We start from the raw sequence: 18,015 nt of genomic DNA on the forward strand, positions 1-18,015 counted from the left end.
TTTGCATTTTCACAAATATTTTTTATACTGCTTGTATAAAGATACAAATTCACAGTTTGTGAAGTAAACCTTTTCCTCTTTTGCTCAATTCACTATTGACAGATCAACTAAGCTTATTTCTATTGGCTATAGTAATTTTTAAAAATTCTCCTATATCAGAAATTCTGCAAAATTGAGATCCATGCCTGGCCTACTCTTGATCTATTTTTTTTCTCAAAAAGGTTAAGTATTGTCTAAAATAATAGAAATGGTAACTTCTGTTTCATCATAGTATTTGAGTGCTGATGCATTCTAAAGTAAGAATAGTATTTGTTAATTTTGTGAGTGTTCTAACCAAACTTATAATTTAAAAAATTTTGGATGTGAAGTGCGATAGCCAGTTATTGATATTTGTGTGCAAAGAAAGGCAATCCAGCCTAAGTTTACTGGTTTTTAGCTTCCTCATTCTAAGACAGTTGTGTTCATTCATTGAACTAAAAATGTTCTCTACATTTGGTTGAGGATTGATAGGTTGTTTCTCTTTATTAGTGGGTGCTACTATTCCCAAAAGGCCTTCTTGTTAGAAGTCTTCTAGGAAAGTTATGAAAATATTCTGTTCACATCAGTAGGAAACAGAGAGGAAGGTACTGTAGTCCAGTGTATGTACAAGATGGTAAGACTGTTTTATACTTTAGCTGTAGTAAGGGAGCAGTGAGAGTGAAGACTCCATTCAGGATGTCCTGTGTAACCAACTTCCCATGGTCTCATTCTCATGTTACTCTTCTTCAGCTATCTTTCCTTTTTTTTTTTTTTTTGACCGGTAAGGTGATCGCATTCTCCGGCATGGTGTGGTCTGCACCATGCTCAGCCAGTGAGCACACTGGCCATCCCTGTATAAGATCTGAACCCGCAGCCTCAGCGCTACCAGTGCGGCACTCTCCCGAGTGAGCCACGGGGCCGGCCCTTCAGCTATCTTTCTTTATGGCTCCATATTATATGCCCCGACAGATGGCACAAATTATATTATTTTCATTAAAGGCAGTCTACACTATAGATAACTTAATATAAGTTACTGATACTTTAAGAACATATCAATGGACAAGTAATTCTGTGTCTAATTGGCAGAGATTATCCAAATCCATGTTTTCTGTCTCTCTTCTGGTCATTGTTGCTTAGTAGCAACTTTACCAAGGAGGGGATACAGTTGTGGAAAAGTTTGGTGAACTTGAAGTTAATTGTTAAAATGAGATTTAAAAATTTGTGGATACATATAGTATCAGATTCCCTACTGGGTAATATAGAATCAGCTTTTCAGTTTTTTTATGTATCCTAATATTTAATCAGATTTTATATGTGATGCCTCTATCAGCATTCAGTAGATTAGTACCTTTGTGTCAGTAAATGGTTTACTGTGTTCAGTAAATGGTTTAATTGAGTGTTAGTATGAGTGTAGATGTGTTATGCCTAAAAATGATATGATTGTTCTCTAGAATCACCTTCCTCCCAAATTTCCTTTCTGTTATGGAAAACCATCCTTTCCATTGATCAGATTAGAAATCTGACGTTTTTACCTAGCTATTTCATTTGTCCTTTATCATTGAGGCTTATCTGTTCTACATGTAAAATGTTCAAGTATCTACATTTTCTTCCTATTCCTAGTTAAGTATCACATCACAATTTACTTGAATACTGCAGTAGTCTTCTAACTAGTTTCCCTACCTTATGCATTTTTTTCCAATTCATTGGACACTCAGCCACCAAAATAATGTCTAAATCATTTTTCTAATGTCCTTCTATTCGAAAGCTGCTAGTGGGCTTTCTTCTACTTACACGGTAAAGTCAAAATTCTCAGCCTGCCTTGAAGACTCTTTAGTCTATTATACTTATACACATTTAATCTCCCAGTGCTTCCTAACTTGTTTCTACTGGAGCCAAACTTTGTGCTCATTCTCAGCCACAATGTTCATGCTCTTCATTCAGTTTACACGAAACTTGTTCATCTTTCAAAATCTGGCTCTTCTAAGAGGTGTTTTCTAGCTGTTCCCATCCACATTGATGATCTCACTCCTACTTTGTGTATTTCTAAAATATTTTTTCTACCACTCCTTTTGGAAAATAACAGTTGCTGCTTTTGATAGTTATGTAACAAAGTATAGGTATCATGCCTTACAAATCTTTGGTATTTACTGTAACATCCAAAGATTATAGAGTAAACACGCAGTAAGTATGTATTTGATTAAATGGTTTACGTTTATTCAGACTTCTCCCCACAATTTTTAAACAAGCATATTCAAGTAACAAGTTAGCAGTTAATTAGAAAACTTTAAGTTGACTACAGATGTTTCAAAATGAAGGAAAAAATGATCATATATGGTGTGATTATAAAATAGAATTGATTTTTATGAACCATTTATAGTATTATTTTCAACTATTTATACTTTTTTAGGTGTATGCATATATAGAATATTATTTACTAATAGATAAGGCTCCCAGAAGTATAATGTGTATTACACAAACATAATTAAGTACTGTCATTTAACATATATCATACCAACATATATTAATATATTTTATCATGGTTTTAAAATTTTTAATAAGGAATTTTCACCTTTTATTATGTCAGAAAGTATATTTTGTAGCTAGGCCTTAATTAAATCATTATGAATCTTGTAGATGTTAGTGAACTTGGAGTGTTAAATTTTGAATTTGCAATTTTTTAAGATTCTATTTTTCTGTGATACATATTTTAATGTTTTAAAATAAAAGTTTTTATTTCACAAATATCTGGTTTTTACAGTAGTCTTCATTTGGGTTAAGTGGTTTGTGCTTTTAAAGGGAATAAAAGGAAGGTGGGAAATGATAAACAATGAAGAAAGTAATACAAAGTTTGGGTAAAGTATGGAAGAAAGAAAACAGGGAAGGATTAAAGCAGCCTTTCCAAAACTACTCTGTCAGTGCACTTCCATTAATCAGTTCTTCAGATGAGATAGTAATTTCTCTGTTGCATTTTTTTTATTTTTGCCTCACTCTTTACTGGGGAAGAGAAGACAACAAGATGATAAAGGAGTCTTAGACAATATCTGCAACCAGAAGGCAAAGGGGAAGGGAATACAAATCATCAGCATCTCAGTAGTTCTTAAGGCTCATTGGGGCAGCTATCGTTGGTTAATTTGAGAACTCGGTGTGTTGTCCATTGCTCAAGGGACATATCTATGGCTGTTGTTATTTTAACATTTATTTATGACACCTGTTTCTACTTTGACATTTGGGTCCTCACTATTGGCAATATCTTATCTTTTTAATTACTGCTTTGTGCCTTATAAAAAGAGACCGTACAAGAGTGAAGGTGCACTGGTACAAAGTAGGTAAACATACTGGAAAAACAACTCAAATGACTTATAGTTGAGGCCAAGAAGCAGACAGGTTTTGGCCCTATCAACTTGTGTTTGAAAAACAGAACTTTTGTATGTACACTACCAGGTCTGCTCCAGAGAAAGCTTAAAATAAGCAAGGCCTATATTCCACTTGAAAAGATTCACAGAACAGATCTGTAAATTATTCTTCAGTGCATGAATTTCTCAAGTGAATAATTACACTAAATTAATATTCTTGCGTTGCAGGAAGTTGGTGAACCATCTAAAGAAGAGAAGGCTGTAGCGAAGTATCTTCGATTCAACTGTCCAACAAAGTCCACCAATATGATGGGTCACCGGGTTGATTATTTTATTGGTAGGATTACATCAGTAAAATCATATTAGTGTTCATATCTTACGAAGTTACCTAAATTTGGGATATGTAAAAATTTTGAGTGTTTTCCAAGTATGATTGTTGAAGCTGGGTGATGGGCATATGGTAGTTGATTATCCTATTATTTCCTTTTATAATTGAAAATGTGTGTAATCAAAAGATTAAAGAAAATGCTGTCTAATAACATTTGTTGGAAATTTTTTAAACAGGATTTGTTTTCAGTGTTTAAAAGTACTGCCTTTTAATCAGATAGTATATATACTCGGAACTAGGAGCTTTGGTTCTTCACATTATCCACACAATCTGTTTATATGCTGATGTCATCTATAATAGCATATAAATAGAGGTTGAATTTGCCTGTCTCTTCAATTAAAATTGAATTGCCATTGTAGAGAAGAAATTCCTTTATATCCCTTTCTTTAGTGTTATTGATGATTTTGACATTCATTAAAAGTTTAGGAAAAAATAGCCATGCCAGTCTAATCTCTTCAGATTGAATATATTTAGCTGCTTCTAGTGACAACAGAAGATTGTTTACACAACTTATTCCTCAGTGGTTTACATTAAAACTTGATGAGAATTTCCATCAAGTTTTGGTTTATTTATCCTACATCTGATTGTGATTATTTGATAAGGGTGATAGTTACATACGAATATTTTGAATTTCTTTTGTTGAGAACATTTTTTCCATAAATTTATCTTGCTTTAATTAGTATTACTGAGTGCCATTTATTTCCCAGCATGACTAAAAAAGACTTATCAATATGTTTCACAAGTTGATGTTTTGAGGAACTATTATCATGATCGTGTTAGATTTAATTTTCTGTTGAGCTTGGTTTTCTTTTCTGTTACCAGAATATTAAAATTTGCTTTATAAAATATTATTTAGATAGACATAAATTCCCATGTATACTAAATTTAAAATAATAATTTTCTTCTTTAGCTTCAAAAGCAGTGGATTGCCTTTTGGATTCAAAGTGGGCAAAGGCCAAGAAAGGAGAGGAAGCTTTATTTACAACCAGGGAGTCTGTGGTTGACTACTGCAACAGGTAGTGTTTATTTCTTATTGAAGGATAACATAAATAATAATTTTAAATTTTCTCTGTAGTTGTGAGGCTCCTTGCCTATTTTCATCATTAAATGTAGTGATACTACAACAAAACTCAACCTTCGCTTTCACATGTAACTGGAATTCTTTGGTATCTCTTGAAATGTATTTAGAATTAGACTACTATATTTTTAATTGTGTATAACTTTTCCTTATGTTCTGTTACTTTTTTATATTTGCCAGGCCTACTGAACTGAAGGGTCAGCAATAAAAATCATATACCAGTGCATACAGTGAACAAAAAATTATTTCTTTTGTAGAGCAAATGGTTGGGGAGTCTTTTTTCCAAAACTTTTGCAGGGATTTCTATTAGCCCTGTAATCTCTGGTTTTTTAGTGCCTACACCTATATAAGCCAGACACCCTTTTCTATTTTGCTTATTGATTGTTAATGTGATCTTTTAAAATTAAGGCAGCCGCAGCATCTTTCTTGTGTTTTTTTTATTTGTTTGAGGATATCAAGATGGAGTACAGGTAATTCAGCAAAATACACATTTTTCATAGTAGATATTTTTTCTTTTCTTTTTCTGGTGAGTGGTATTCCTAAAAGACAAAATCACTTTCCTCTTAGAAAGAAGTATTTTGATTTTTCTTTCCTTTTTCCTTATTTTACTTATTACTTATTAAGCATATTTATTAATAGATATTAACTAAATTTTGTTTTCATGACACAAGTTTATAATCTGTGGGTATTTGAGATTTAGATTTTTTTGTGTGTGTTTGATAGGGAGATACATATAGCATTTACTAATATTTTGTTTAATGGCACTTAAAGTATCAGCCACCTGAGAATCCTCTTAAAAACTACTCTTTTACAACCTGGCTTTTTAAGGTGTCAAGTTAAAGAATTATCAAATATTTCTTAAAATTCTTAGTTGCTAAAGACTAGAGGTCACTAATGGACCTTTTAGAAACAATAAGTCTCGTTGTTGGGGCAGGAATGAGCTAATAATGGTGCAGTTGGTATTTACTTGTCTTTTACAGCAGTGCATCTAATTAGAATTACCTCCAAAGGGCAAACTTCCCTACCTACTTCAAAATAGAATTACTTTTTATGTCTGGTGTAAAAATTAAGAGATGCCACAAATGAAAAAATTGGGGCATAGACAAATTAAGTACCTTGTTCAAGGTCACACAGCTAGTAAGTGGCAGATTTACAGATTTTTTCCAAGCAGTCTGGCTTCAGTCCATGATGTTAACCACTGCACTCTACTGTGTCCTCCAACAAAATGATGATGCATTTAATGGAGCAAAAGTTAAAACTGATTCATTTGCCATTATTATTATTTGGGATATTGTATCTGTGAGCCGAAATCACTAAGGAGAGCATCCATATTAGTCTATATCTCTTGGCCTTTCTGGAAACTTGATACCTTGTTATGTGAAAAGCTCAAAAGATTAAGTACAGAGAATGTCCTAGAAACACAGTCACTTTTCATTGTATATGTTATTTCCATTCATGTCACGTTGTTTGTGTCCTTTCTGCACTAAAAGAAAGGAGAAAAGCATAACTCTACCTAAGATCTTCAGAGCCACTTCTGATACAACTGTAGAGTCCTCATGATGGCCAGTCCTCATGGATTCCTGCCTAACCACAGACAAAACCAAAGAGACTCTTGAGTTTCATTTTCTGAAGCAGCTAGGTGGACATGAGGGAGTCTGAGAAAAGACAAAAGAAAATTGGAAAATGTAGGACAATAACAAAACATTATCTAATGTGATCTACACCTTTATATGGCCAATTTCACATATAAATGCTTCAACCTAGTCTCCATAAAAATGCATCACCAACCCCCAATCCAGTAATGTCCAGTAATGTTGTGCGTTTGTCACACTCATTCTCTTCTCTGGTTTTTCTTTGATCTTAACCTGCCACTTACCCTGAGTGGTTTTCCCTCCTCTGTTTACCTGCCTCTCGGTATTACAAGCACATCCCTCAAGTCCTGCCTCTACCATGTAATATTCTCCAGTTCCTCCAGCCCACACTAATCTTTGTATCTAAAATTGTATCTGCTGAATTTATCAAGTTAGTATCATCTAGTTTGGCCCTTAACTATTTTAGAATTGTTGCATTGTTGCATATGTGTTAGTTTTTTAATCTCTTGCTAGCTAAATCTAAGAAAAATTGTAGGACTGTTTTATACTTTATTGTAACTCCATAGCAATTAGCACAATGTGGGCACTTAATAAAAACTCACCATTGCCACATAGGTGAAAGTCCCTAACACATGTCTAGCATTCAATAAATATTTGTTAAATCGGGGCGGGGGGGAGGTAAGGAAAAATACAGAAGTGATTTTAAAACTTTTTACAAGGTATTTTAAAACCATTTATTTATTGAACAAATAATTTCAAGATGAAGTACAGATAATTCAGCAATATACACATTTTTCATAGGTATTTTTTTTTTCGTTTCTTTTGCTGGTGAGTGGTGTTCTTAAAAGACAAAAATCACCTTCCTCTTAGAAAGAAGTATTTTGTTTTTTCTTTCCCTTTTCCTTATTTTACTTAATACTTACTAAGCATATTTATCATTAGATATTAACTATTATATGCCAGGCCCCAGGAATACAACAATGACTTTGACTTGGTCCCTACCTCAAAATGCATATTCTAATCTGTTAGGAAGATTTATAACTAATTACAATATAGTGTGTTCTATAAGGAGGACATGGATGGTGAAACTATCAAAAATCACTTCACAGGAAAAATGTTTTAATCAAATTTTGAAACATAAATATGTGATTACCCAACAAAGAGGAGAAGAAGGAATACTTATTCCAAGCAAAGGGCATAGAACACACTGAGATAGAGACGTGTGAGTAGTTCTGTGAAAATGTCAGAACTTTGTATTAGTGATTTGTCCTGTATTACGTATTTATGGCTAAATAAATGGAGGCTCTGACTTTATTACAAAGGTTAAGTAATGTCATTGTCACTCCTAGGCAAAGAATGAGTTGAAGTAGACATCCTCCAAAGACACATCAAGGAATAAGTCAGTGATCCTACTTATTACAGAATGGAATAATACTATAATGTAATGAAACCCAAAACGTGTGTATTCCATAACTATTAAATGAAACTGAAAATTTTGCCATAGCAATAATGACTAACATTTATTGAATACACGTATGCCAGGCACTAGGCTAAACAGTGTACATACTTCTGAGAAATAACCTCTATGAGATAGATAGCCCATTTTAGAAGTACACTGAAATTAAGTAACTTAGCCAATATTGCCTGGCTAGTTAAGTGGTAGAGGTGATATTTGAACCTATATACCTAGCTGTGAAATTTTCAACACCAATTTGATTAGAAGTTAACAGTCTACTGTTCTTGCATGGGGGTGGGGCAGCTGTATAGAAAGGGTTATAGAAGTGGGCAGTCCTGCTGGTTCTGTACCCTTCTGTATCTGCTCACCAGGGAAAAGGTTTTTTCTTCTAAAGTTCTGTGGTTTATTTTTTAATTATTTATTTCTTTATTAAGAACAATCTTTTTCCACTAAAGTAAATTTAAGAAAATTTAGAAACTTTAGAAAACTGAAAATTTAGAAAATGATATAGGAGAAAATTCAAATTATTAAAAATGTTGCTTCATAGGTAACCACATTACCATTTGAGAATATACTTCTGGTATCTGTATGTACACACATGTACTCTTAATATATGGGCATCTATAATATGAACTCTAGTATAAAATGCTGGTTTTTCAATTAATGTGATGAATAGGATGTATTTTTGTTTCATATTGAGTGGTAATTAGTATTCCTGATATAAATCTGGAAATCATAAAAGTGCATAAACAAAAAACTAGAATATATGTTCATTAAAAATTATTTCAAGACATTCTGAAGTAGGGTAAGAAAATATAAAACTCTCCTTCATATCCAAATGTCTCCCCCCACCACTACTCTTATGCCACTTTCTACTCATAAGTAATTAATGTTTCATTTCAGACTTTTGTTTGTTTACATATGTGTGTATGAGGGTACTTCAAAAAGTTCATGGAAAAATAGAATTAAAAGATAATAGGAATCTTTCCATGAACCTTCTGAAAATCCCTCATTTATGGGTAGCAGATATTAGTGGTAGCATTCTGGGGGCAGTCTGAACTATTGTGTAATTATATGCTAAACAGATCTTCTGAACAAGTAGAATGGACCAAATGAGGAAACCTAGAGGTTGACTTTGAGGAGATGCTCGTGGGTTGGACCTAATTGGGCAGGAGATTGAAGCCCAGCCAGGCAGGTGAAACACTTGCTTCAGAGGGCACAACACAATGGTCAGAAGTGGTTCTCTGGGCAGGAAGAAAGCATCTAGTTAACAAGGGGTATGATGTGCTGAAGCAGGCACCAGAGAGGTGTAAGTAGAAAGGTAGATAGCTACCATCAGCAGGCATAGATGGTGGTAGTGAAAGCTACATACTAGATTGTATTGTAGTAGTTGTACATTATCAAGGCAGGAATGAAGAAACAAATCAGGCACTCTGAAACTGGAACATCTAAAAGTGACTTTTAGATGACGAAGGTTAGGGCAGCACAGTTTCATGAATCAGATTATAAGTTTAGAAAGGAACTAGCAGCAAAGTTGACTTAATTTGGGGTCAGCTCAGCTTCCAAACCCATCAGATTAAAAAATGAATAAAGCAAGGATTGCACTCTTAAGTTTAGTGAAAAGTGAACAGATATAACAAATTCTATAGTGAGTTAGAAGATAATGCTATAAATAGGATAACAGGAAACAGTAGAGAGGCTTGAGGGTGGTGTACAGTTTTAAACAGGGTAGATTGTGGTTGATGGAAAGCTTGAAGGAAGTGAGGGAGTGAAACAAAAGTTCGTGCTTATTTGGGGGAAGATCATTCAGGTGATGAGAACAGCCAGTGTGAAAGCCCTGAGGTAAGACTGTAAAAAAAAAACGGGGGAAACTAGGAATATATAGTGTTTTGCCAAATATATTGCACATTTTTTGATTTGTTGTTGGAGAGGCCTTTTCAGTGTCCAGAAATCTCACTTTGTATATTTAATTGTTCATTACTTAATTGAAGATACTTCATTATAGTGGCTGACTGAGTAGTGAAGTATGCGGAGAAAAAATGACGTTGAGAAAGGCTGAAAGGACAAGTCGACACCAGTTGACGATCCACCGGAGAGAGCTTGTTTATTAGGCAGCACACACACACATATATATATAGGGCTTTTAGGGAAGGCTGATTGGCTTAAAATACAATCCCTACTTAGCATACCGCATGGGGCTTAGGGTGAGCTGATTGGTGTGTGATTCACGCCGGCGGGAAGGAGAGTACGGAAGAGAAGGGCAACCAGCGCCATGATGGGGTGTGGCCGAGAAGGACTTATGTGATCAGGGTGTGATCCCTTGGGGCATTTGGGTTCTTACATTCCTCCCTTTTTCTTGTTTTAGGAAAGGGGACGTTGAAGTCATCGAGCTACTTCCTGCTGAACTGGGGCGTTGGGGGGGGGGCAAAGGGAGGAAGGTACATAAATACCCATTATGAAACCCCAAAAGAGGGTGGAGAAACAAGTAATTTCAAAAGGGGAAAAGTCCATAAACGTTCCTTGAAGCCACAAGTCGAATATGCACCGGTTCCATTGTTCGTCGTTGGAGACTGGAGGGAGCAGCCAGGCATCGGTGGCAAGGAATGCGTTTCCTCTGTAAGGTGGTGTCTCTTCAGCATCGGCTGAGGTGCTCACGAGATGAGGCGGGGGGGGGGGGGTTCATCGGTACCTAGAAGCTGGTAGTTTCTAAGCAAAAGCTGGTTAAAGGCCTGATTAGAGATTTTTCCCACTTGGGTTTGAAGAAACCTAATGATGCAGGGCAAGAAAAGGCAGGTTTAGAGGTCCCAAAATGGGCCAAATCCAAGTTAGGATAGGGTTTCAGATAAAAGAAGAAAAGGGGTTAGAACTGGATGTGGTTCGTAGGCTGGAAGCTAAGTCGGTGAGTTTGATGATGTTTGTTTCTACTAGACTGGATTCATTGATATAATAACAGCATTCTTCCCCAAGGAAGATGCAAGTACCTCCTTTTTCTGCAGTGAGGAGGTCTAGTGCTCTACGGTTTTGGAGGGTGACCTGAGCTAAAGAGGTAATTTGTCTCTGTAGAGAGGAAAGAGATTCGGCAGTGGAGGTCAGAGCCCCTTCAAGTTTAGCATTTATGTCTTCGACCGCCCATAAACTGTGTCCTAAGGCTCCTCCCGACAGGCCGGCTCCGACCGCTGATGTTGTTAGGGAAATACCAACCATGATTGGGAGGAAGGCAGCCCTTTTTTGCCTTGAGGGGGGATGAAGAAGATGGAACAGTTCTGAACTGGTGTACAGAGTGAGTTGAGGGACGATGGTGACAAGAAGGCATGGGGCAGTAAGATTAGGCAGGATGGAGGTAGAGAGGGTTCCATTGCACCAGAAGAAAGAGCCTGGTGGGGCAACGGTGTGGTTATAAATGGTTGAGGAAGGGAAGCGTTTAAGGGGACGGCCGCCAGGAGCGGTCGCATGAAAGAAAACAATTTCCGGGAGAGAGAGAGAGAAAGATGAGTGTTTCAGAAATGATCTGTTGCCAGGTGTAAATGGGTGACCCTGGGGAGCTAGCAGAGGGGCCTGAAAGCTCCCTGGGTGAAATGAAAAGAACAGGAGAAGGCCAAGGAGAAGGTTAATTGGGAGTAAGGTTGAGGTCTGGGATAGGCGGAGTTTGAAAGGGTTGGTAGGATGAGGGATACACTTAAAAGAATGGTGTGTTAAGTTCTTTTGCAGCTTGTTATTGGAGTTCTCGGTGGCCGAGGGCAGATCCTGAGTGTAAGGCTTCAGCCTGGAAACATGATTACCTGGCAGGGCAAGTTTAGCAGCAGTTGGTGTGCAAAAGATGACAGGACATGGGCCTTCTCACTTAGGGGTTAAGGGGGTTTTGGGTTCCAGGGAAGTGTAGAATACTAATTGGCCTGGGCTGAGTGAAAGGTTATTTTTGGCAAGTGACGGATCTGGAAGTAGCCAGTCCTGGTACTTCCATAATTCGGTGCGAAGGTGGGAGAGCAAGGGTAAGGCCATGGTGGGTGGTATGGGTCCTTCAGTTGCTGTGATCCCCGGGGGTAGGAGGGGCCTACCATACATGACTTCAAAAGGGGAAAGATTGGAGGGATTTTTTGGGAAAGCTCTGGTCTTGAGTAGAGCGAGAGGTAGAAGACGGACCCAATCAAGGTGTAATTCCAGAGATAATTTAGTTAGTGTGTCTTTTAAGGTTCTGTTGGTTCTCTCTACCTTTCCAGATGCCTGAGGTCGGTAAGGGAGAGAGAGTGACTGGGAGAGTTTTTGTATTATCTGGGCGGTAAATTCAGGTCCATTGTCAGATTGAATGGAAGTGGGCATCCCAAATCATGGAATGATTTGGGAAAGGAGAGTCTGGGCTATAGTGGAGGCCTTTTTATTGGATGTTGGGAATGCCTCTACCCATCCTGAAAAGGTATCAACAAACACCAAGAGGTATTTGAGGCGCCGGACAGAAGGCATGTGTGTAAAATCGACTTGCCAGTCGGCCGCGGGTGTGAGACCTCTGGCCTGGTGGGAGGGGTATGGCCCAGGTTTGAGAGTGGTGTTAGGATTGGTACGCTGGCAGATTGTGCATGAGGAGGAAATTTTTTGCAAGAGGGCTTTGTCAGATGGGGTGACTGAGAAGAAGGCTTGTAAAAACTGGGATAAATCTTGGGGGCTAGACTGAAACAGGTCATGGAGCAAGCGAAAGAGAGAGGACTTATCATCATTAGGCAGTTGAGGCTGAGAGGGTGTCTGTGAACCTTGGGATCTGTGAACCTTGGGAGCCGTATGGAAGAATGGGAAGTTGGTTTTGTGTCTGTGGGTGCCGTGCCGCAGTGCATGCGGCGAGGTCAGCCTTACAATTCCCGCGAGTAATCGTCCCTCTGGTGGGATCTGCAATGAATGACTCCTAATTTACAAGGTAAATGGGATGCCTCAATTAATGTGGAGATTAAAGCTGAGTTGGTGATTGTGTTACCCTTGGTGTTAAGCAGACCGCTTTCTTTATGGCGGCATGAGAGAGAAGTATATGAAAGACATATTTGGAGTCAGTGTATAAGTTAAGAGTTTTTCCTTCAGCTAGAACACAGGCTCGTGTGGCAGCAATAAGTTCAGCCTGCTGGTTGGTAGTACCCTTGGTTAGAGGTTGGGCTTCTATAACCGAATCAAGGGAGACTATGGCATAACCTGCGTAATGAGTGTTTCCGTCCCTGAATGAGGACCCATCCGTGAACCATGTGAGATCAGCGTGAGATAGGGGTGCCTCAGTGATGGAAGAGCGGTAAAGTATAAAATTTTGAAGGCTTTCTACGCAGCTGTGCAAAGGGGTGTTGGGGGAATCTGGTATAGGCAGTAGGGTAGCCAGATTTAGGGGTGGGCAGGTAGTGAAGGATGGGGTGCAGGATTTTCCAGAAATGAGGATAGGAGGGTTAGGATTCTGGAAGGTGGGAGGGATTGGAGAGCCTTATAGGTAAGGAGGTCATGAACATAGAGGAAAAAGGGTTTAGTTAGATCAGGGAGATGAAGTGCAGGGGCTATTAGAAGGGCCTATCGAAGAACCGAGAAATGAGTAGAGGTCGCTGGGACCTTGGAGAGAAGAGTGTATGGATTTGCGAGTGTGGGAGTATTGAAAGGTGAGCGAGTGGGACGGAGATACCCCTTTTTTAATAGGTCCTGAATGATGGGGCTTAACCCGAGGAGGGCTGTTGTGGTTAATGGATACTGAGCCTGACAAATATATTTGGAGGGGTCTTTTAGTTTTATGTGTACAGGGGAACACTGGACCAGAGCGGGGCTGGCAGTGTCCCAAACTGTGCGGTTAACAGGGTGTGTTAGCATGGGTAAGGACTTCTTTGGAGGGGTGGAATTAGTAGGATCTTGGGCTTGAACTAGCGCTAGGAGGAAGGAAACGGGGAAGAGGAAGAGGACAGGGGCAAAGTAATGGAGACTTGAAGCCGTGATAGAATATCCTGACCCAACAAGGGGACGGGGCACTGTGGCATGACTAGAAAGGAATGGGAGAAAACGGATTGAGTGCAGCAGGTTAAAAGAGGGGTTTTTTGCGGAAAGATTTGTTTACCTCCTACCCCGACTATAGGAGAGTTGCTGGAGGTGGTGGGGCCTTTATATTCCCTTAAGACCAAAAAGGTGGCTCCAGTGTAACCTTGAAGGCCACTGATAGGATTTCGGTCTGAGGGGTTGCAGGACCCTGCTCTAATTTTTTAAGTTTAGTTTTAATGTCGGGGTAGGATTGGGCCAGGAAATAGGTCATAAGGACATGCTGGCCATCTTCTGAGTTGGGGTCTAAGTTAGTGTATTGTTGAAAGGCCAGAGTTAATCTATTGAGGAACTCGGAGGGAGTTTCCTCCTTTTTTTGGACAATTTCTTGAATTTTTTGGAAACTGACAACCTTGCGAGCCGATTTTTTGAGGCCAATTATTAAGCAAGAGGCAAAACGGTCTCGAGCCTGGATTCCCTGGGCTGTGTTATAATCCCAATTAGGTTCCTGTTCTGGGACTGCTTGGGGGCCTGGCGGGTGATTTGGATTGGTACGATGGGTGTCAGTGGCATGGGTTTGGGCTGACTCCCAGACCCTGCGGCGTTCCTTGGGGAGGAGGGTATTGGCTAGGAGCATGAAGATGTCATGATGTGTGAGGCTGTAGGCCTGCAGGATCCATTGGAATTCTTTAATGTAGGTGGTAGGGTCGGTAGAGAAAGAGCCTAGTCTTTTTTCTAATTCTGTAAGGTCAGCTAGGGAAAAGGGAACATGGACCCTAACTACTCCTTCAGCCCCAGCTACCTCACGTAGTGGGGCGATTGTTAAAGGGGCAGGGGGAGGTCCTCAGGAACGGGTGAAAGGGGGGCTTAGTGGGTCAGGAGTAGGTGAGGGTAAAGACGGGGGAGTGGATGGCGCAGGAGGTGCAGAAGGTGACGCGGATGACGGGGGAGGAGGAGCGGACGCCGGAGGCACTGGGGGAGGAGGAGGTCGGTAGGGTGGGGGTTCATCAGCAGGGTCGAAAGTGGAAGAATCGAGGGGTGACTGTGAAGAGGGTTTACAGGCTAAAAGGACTTGAGAGGGAGCACAGGAGGAGCAGAGGGCGGGGTTCTGAGCCAAGAGGCGAAAAGCCTCGATGTAGGGGATCTCCTTCCATTTTTTTAGGCACTGGCAGTAGTTAGAGGTCTCGTAGAATGTTAGGATCTAGTGTGCCCTCAGGGGGCCATGTGTTTTGATTATCTGAAGGATAATAAGGCCAATCTTGTGTACAGAATTTGGTGAGGAGTTTGGGCTCAAATCCGGCCTGAGGGAAAGGTTGGTGAAATTTTTCAGAAGGCATTGAAGTGTAGAGTCCCCTAGGGAGAAGGAGGAAGCGCCCATTCTGGTCTCTTAATGGGAATTTAGACAGAAATCGGACAGAGATTTAGTGATAGGACAGATCCTTCGGCTGGCTGGGAAAGGCGGGATCCTAGAGGGCGTCCCCAGTAGGTCACGTCAGTCCCGGCAGGTTCAGGTACGAACCAGGAGGAGAGAAGGGAGGTGTGGGTCGTCACTCAGACCTCCACTTCTCTAGGGCAAAAGCCCGGTGTCTGAAGGAACCTAGTGCCAGGATTTTCTGGTCGGGTCCCGGACCCGGGAAGTGGAGGAAAGAGAGTGGTGGACAGGAGGATGAAGGAGAGAACAGAATGGGGCTTTTAACCTCCAAAAATGAAAGTAAAAGTTTACCAGGGCTTTGGAACCTGTTATAGTTTGGGAATTTATGGTGGTCGTGAAGACCGTGGTGGGGTGGGGTATGGGCGTTAGGGGCTACCGGATGATCTAGACTACCTGTGGTAGCCTGAAAAAGGGCTGGTGCCCTTTAGGAAAGGGGGCTTACCTAATGATGAGCCGGTGGTGAGTGGAAGGAGCCAGCTCCGAAAAGAATGGACAAGGGTGGACTGTCATTGGTGAGCGGTGGAAGGGAGGCCGGTCCTGGCGGGACGGAGTTCCCGAGGGGCGACTTGGAAAGTGCTGCCGCTGCGATTGGAAAAGTGTTACAGCTCGAGGGAGCCCTGAGGGGCGACTTGGAAGATGTTGCCGCTACGATCCGAAAAGTGTCGCCGCTCGAGAGAAGCTCCATCCCGGGTTTCCGGCACCAAATGAAAGGACGAGTCAACACCAGTTGATGATCCACCGGAGAGAGCTCGTTTATTAGGAGGCACACACACATATATATAGGGCTTTTAGGGAAGGCTGATTGGCTTAAAATACAATCCCTACTTAGCATACCGCATGGGGCTTGGGGTGAGCTGATTGGTGTGTGATTCGCACCGGCGGGAAGGAGAGTATGGAAGAGAAGGGCAACCAGCGCCATGATGGGGTGTGGCCGAGAAGGACTTATGTGATCAGGGTGTGATCCCTTGGGGCATTTGGGTTCTTACAAAGGCAGCTAAAAAAACACGATTTGGATCATTCAAATCATGGACACATTTTTAATCTGTTACATTTCTTAAACTTTATTTTCCCCTTTATTAGGTCTGCTCTTGCATTTGAGACTTAACATTAAATGAAGCTGAGTCTTGATTATTATTATTTTTTGGTGGGGGGCAGCTGGCCAGTATGGAGATCCAAACCCTTGACCTTGGTGTTACGAGGCTGTGCTCTAACCCACTGAGCTAACTGGCCAGCCTAAGTCTTGAGTATTCTTTTTTTTGTTTGTTTTTTGTTTTTGTTTGGTTTTGGTTTTGGTTTTTTTATTGTTGCCTGGCTTGTGTGGGCATCTGAGCCTTTGACCTTGGTGTTACCAGCACCATGCTCTCCTACGTGTGCTAACCAGCCAGCCCTTGATTATTCTTAGTGAACCTAGAGAGAAGCTTTATATGGATGATCCAAAACCTGTAATCTCTTTTAAATACAAATTATATAGTTAAAACTGAAAATTATATTGAACATTATGAGTTTTGACAACTTTTATACAATCAAATTGGCTATAAAGATTTTTGATTATAGGTGGAATTGACTATTTTTTCCATGGATTTATTAGTTGTAATTTCTCTTGTGAGTTACCAATTTATGTCTTTCTTTGCTCATTTTGTTCAGGTCTTGATATTTTTGCTTTTTAGTCTATATCTGTATAGTTGATAGAGAATATAATGTCATACCTTTTTTTCCCCAAAGGCTTTTAAAGAAACAGTTTTTTCACCGGGCACTAAAAGTAATGAAAATGAAGTATGATAAAGACATAAAGAAAGAAAAAGATAAAGGAAAACCTGAAAGTGGAAAAGAAGATGATAAAAAGAGCAAGAAAGAAAATATAAAGGATGAAAAGACAAAAAAGGAAAAAGAGAAAAAAAAAGATGGTGAAAAAGAAGAATCCAAAAAGGTGAGTTTAACTAAATTAAGTAAAAATAAAAAGTCATATGCGCACATGATCACTACTGGCATATAAGCACATTTAAAATATTGTGCAACAACCACATGAGATAACCATATTAGGGTTATTAGAAATACCATGGCTAAGAATTTTTATTTCTGTGTTACAGTCAGTGAAAATTTTCAACTATATAAATCTCATATTGTTTTTTGCTTGTTTCTTGTAAGTGTTAATTCTTCTATTCCACTTGTGTTTTCATAGGAGGAAACTCCAGGAACTCCCAAAAAGAAGGAAACTAAGAAAAAATTCAAACTTGAGCCACATGATGATCAAGTTTTTCTGGATGGAAATGAGGTGAGAATATTTAGCCTGTAGTCAGAATCCAGTTTTCCATGGAAGTTTTTAGAAATATGTTTGATGCCTTAACTAAGAGAAGTAGTTTAGATAAATCTAACCATGTACTTAAGTATATAAAAGCTACTCTATTTTAAAAAAATCAATAATTTCTCTGAATGTAGATTTACTAAAAATTCCAAATTAGATTTGGCTATTTGTGAGTAATAACACTCCCTGAAATAATGGTGGCTTAATACAAAATAGATGATTATTTCTCTCTTGTCAGTGAAATCTAGGGGTAAGCAGTACAGATACGGCAGCTCCATGGTGGAGCTCCTTCTGTCTTATCTCCTCTGTGTGAGGCTTCTAGCTAAGGTTACCTCATGGTACAGAATGACTGCCAGCCTTATATCTGCACAAAAAGAGAAAAGGAGAGTGAGGAACATGCCTCTCTTTAAGGAGACC

General features: G+C 39.5%; 1 protein-coding gene across 1 annotated transcript in view; it reads left to right on the plus strand.

Moving 5' to 3' along the window:
* Positions 1-18,015, plus strand: part of SEC62 (SEC62 homolog, preprotein translocation factor) — a 31,108-nt gene that overhangs the window by 3,809 nt on the left and 9,284 nt on the right. The window contains exons 2-5 of the mRNA XM_063101653.1: positions 3,600-3,708; positions 4,670-4,775; positions 17,019-17,223; positions 17,476-17,568. Of these exons, the coding sequence (XP_062957723.1) occupies positions 3,600-3,708; positions 4,670-4,775; positions 17,019-17,223; positions 17,476-17,568 (513 nt within the window). The remainder of the gene's footprint in view (positions 1-3,599; positions 3,709-4,669; positions 4,776-17,018; positions 17,224-17,475; positions 17,569-18,015) is intronic.

The sequence above is a fragment of the Cynocephalus volans genome, chromosome 1, assembly GCF_027409185.1.
Source record: "Cynocephalus volans isolate mCynVol1 chromosome 1, mCynVol1.pri, whole genome shotgun sequence".
NCBI classification, from domain to species: Eukaryota; Metazoa; Chordata; class Mammalia; order Dermoptera; family Cynocephalidae; genus Cynocephalus; species Cynocephalus volans.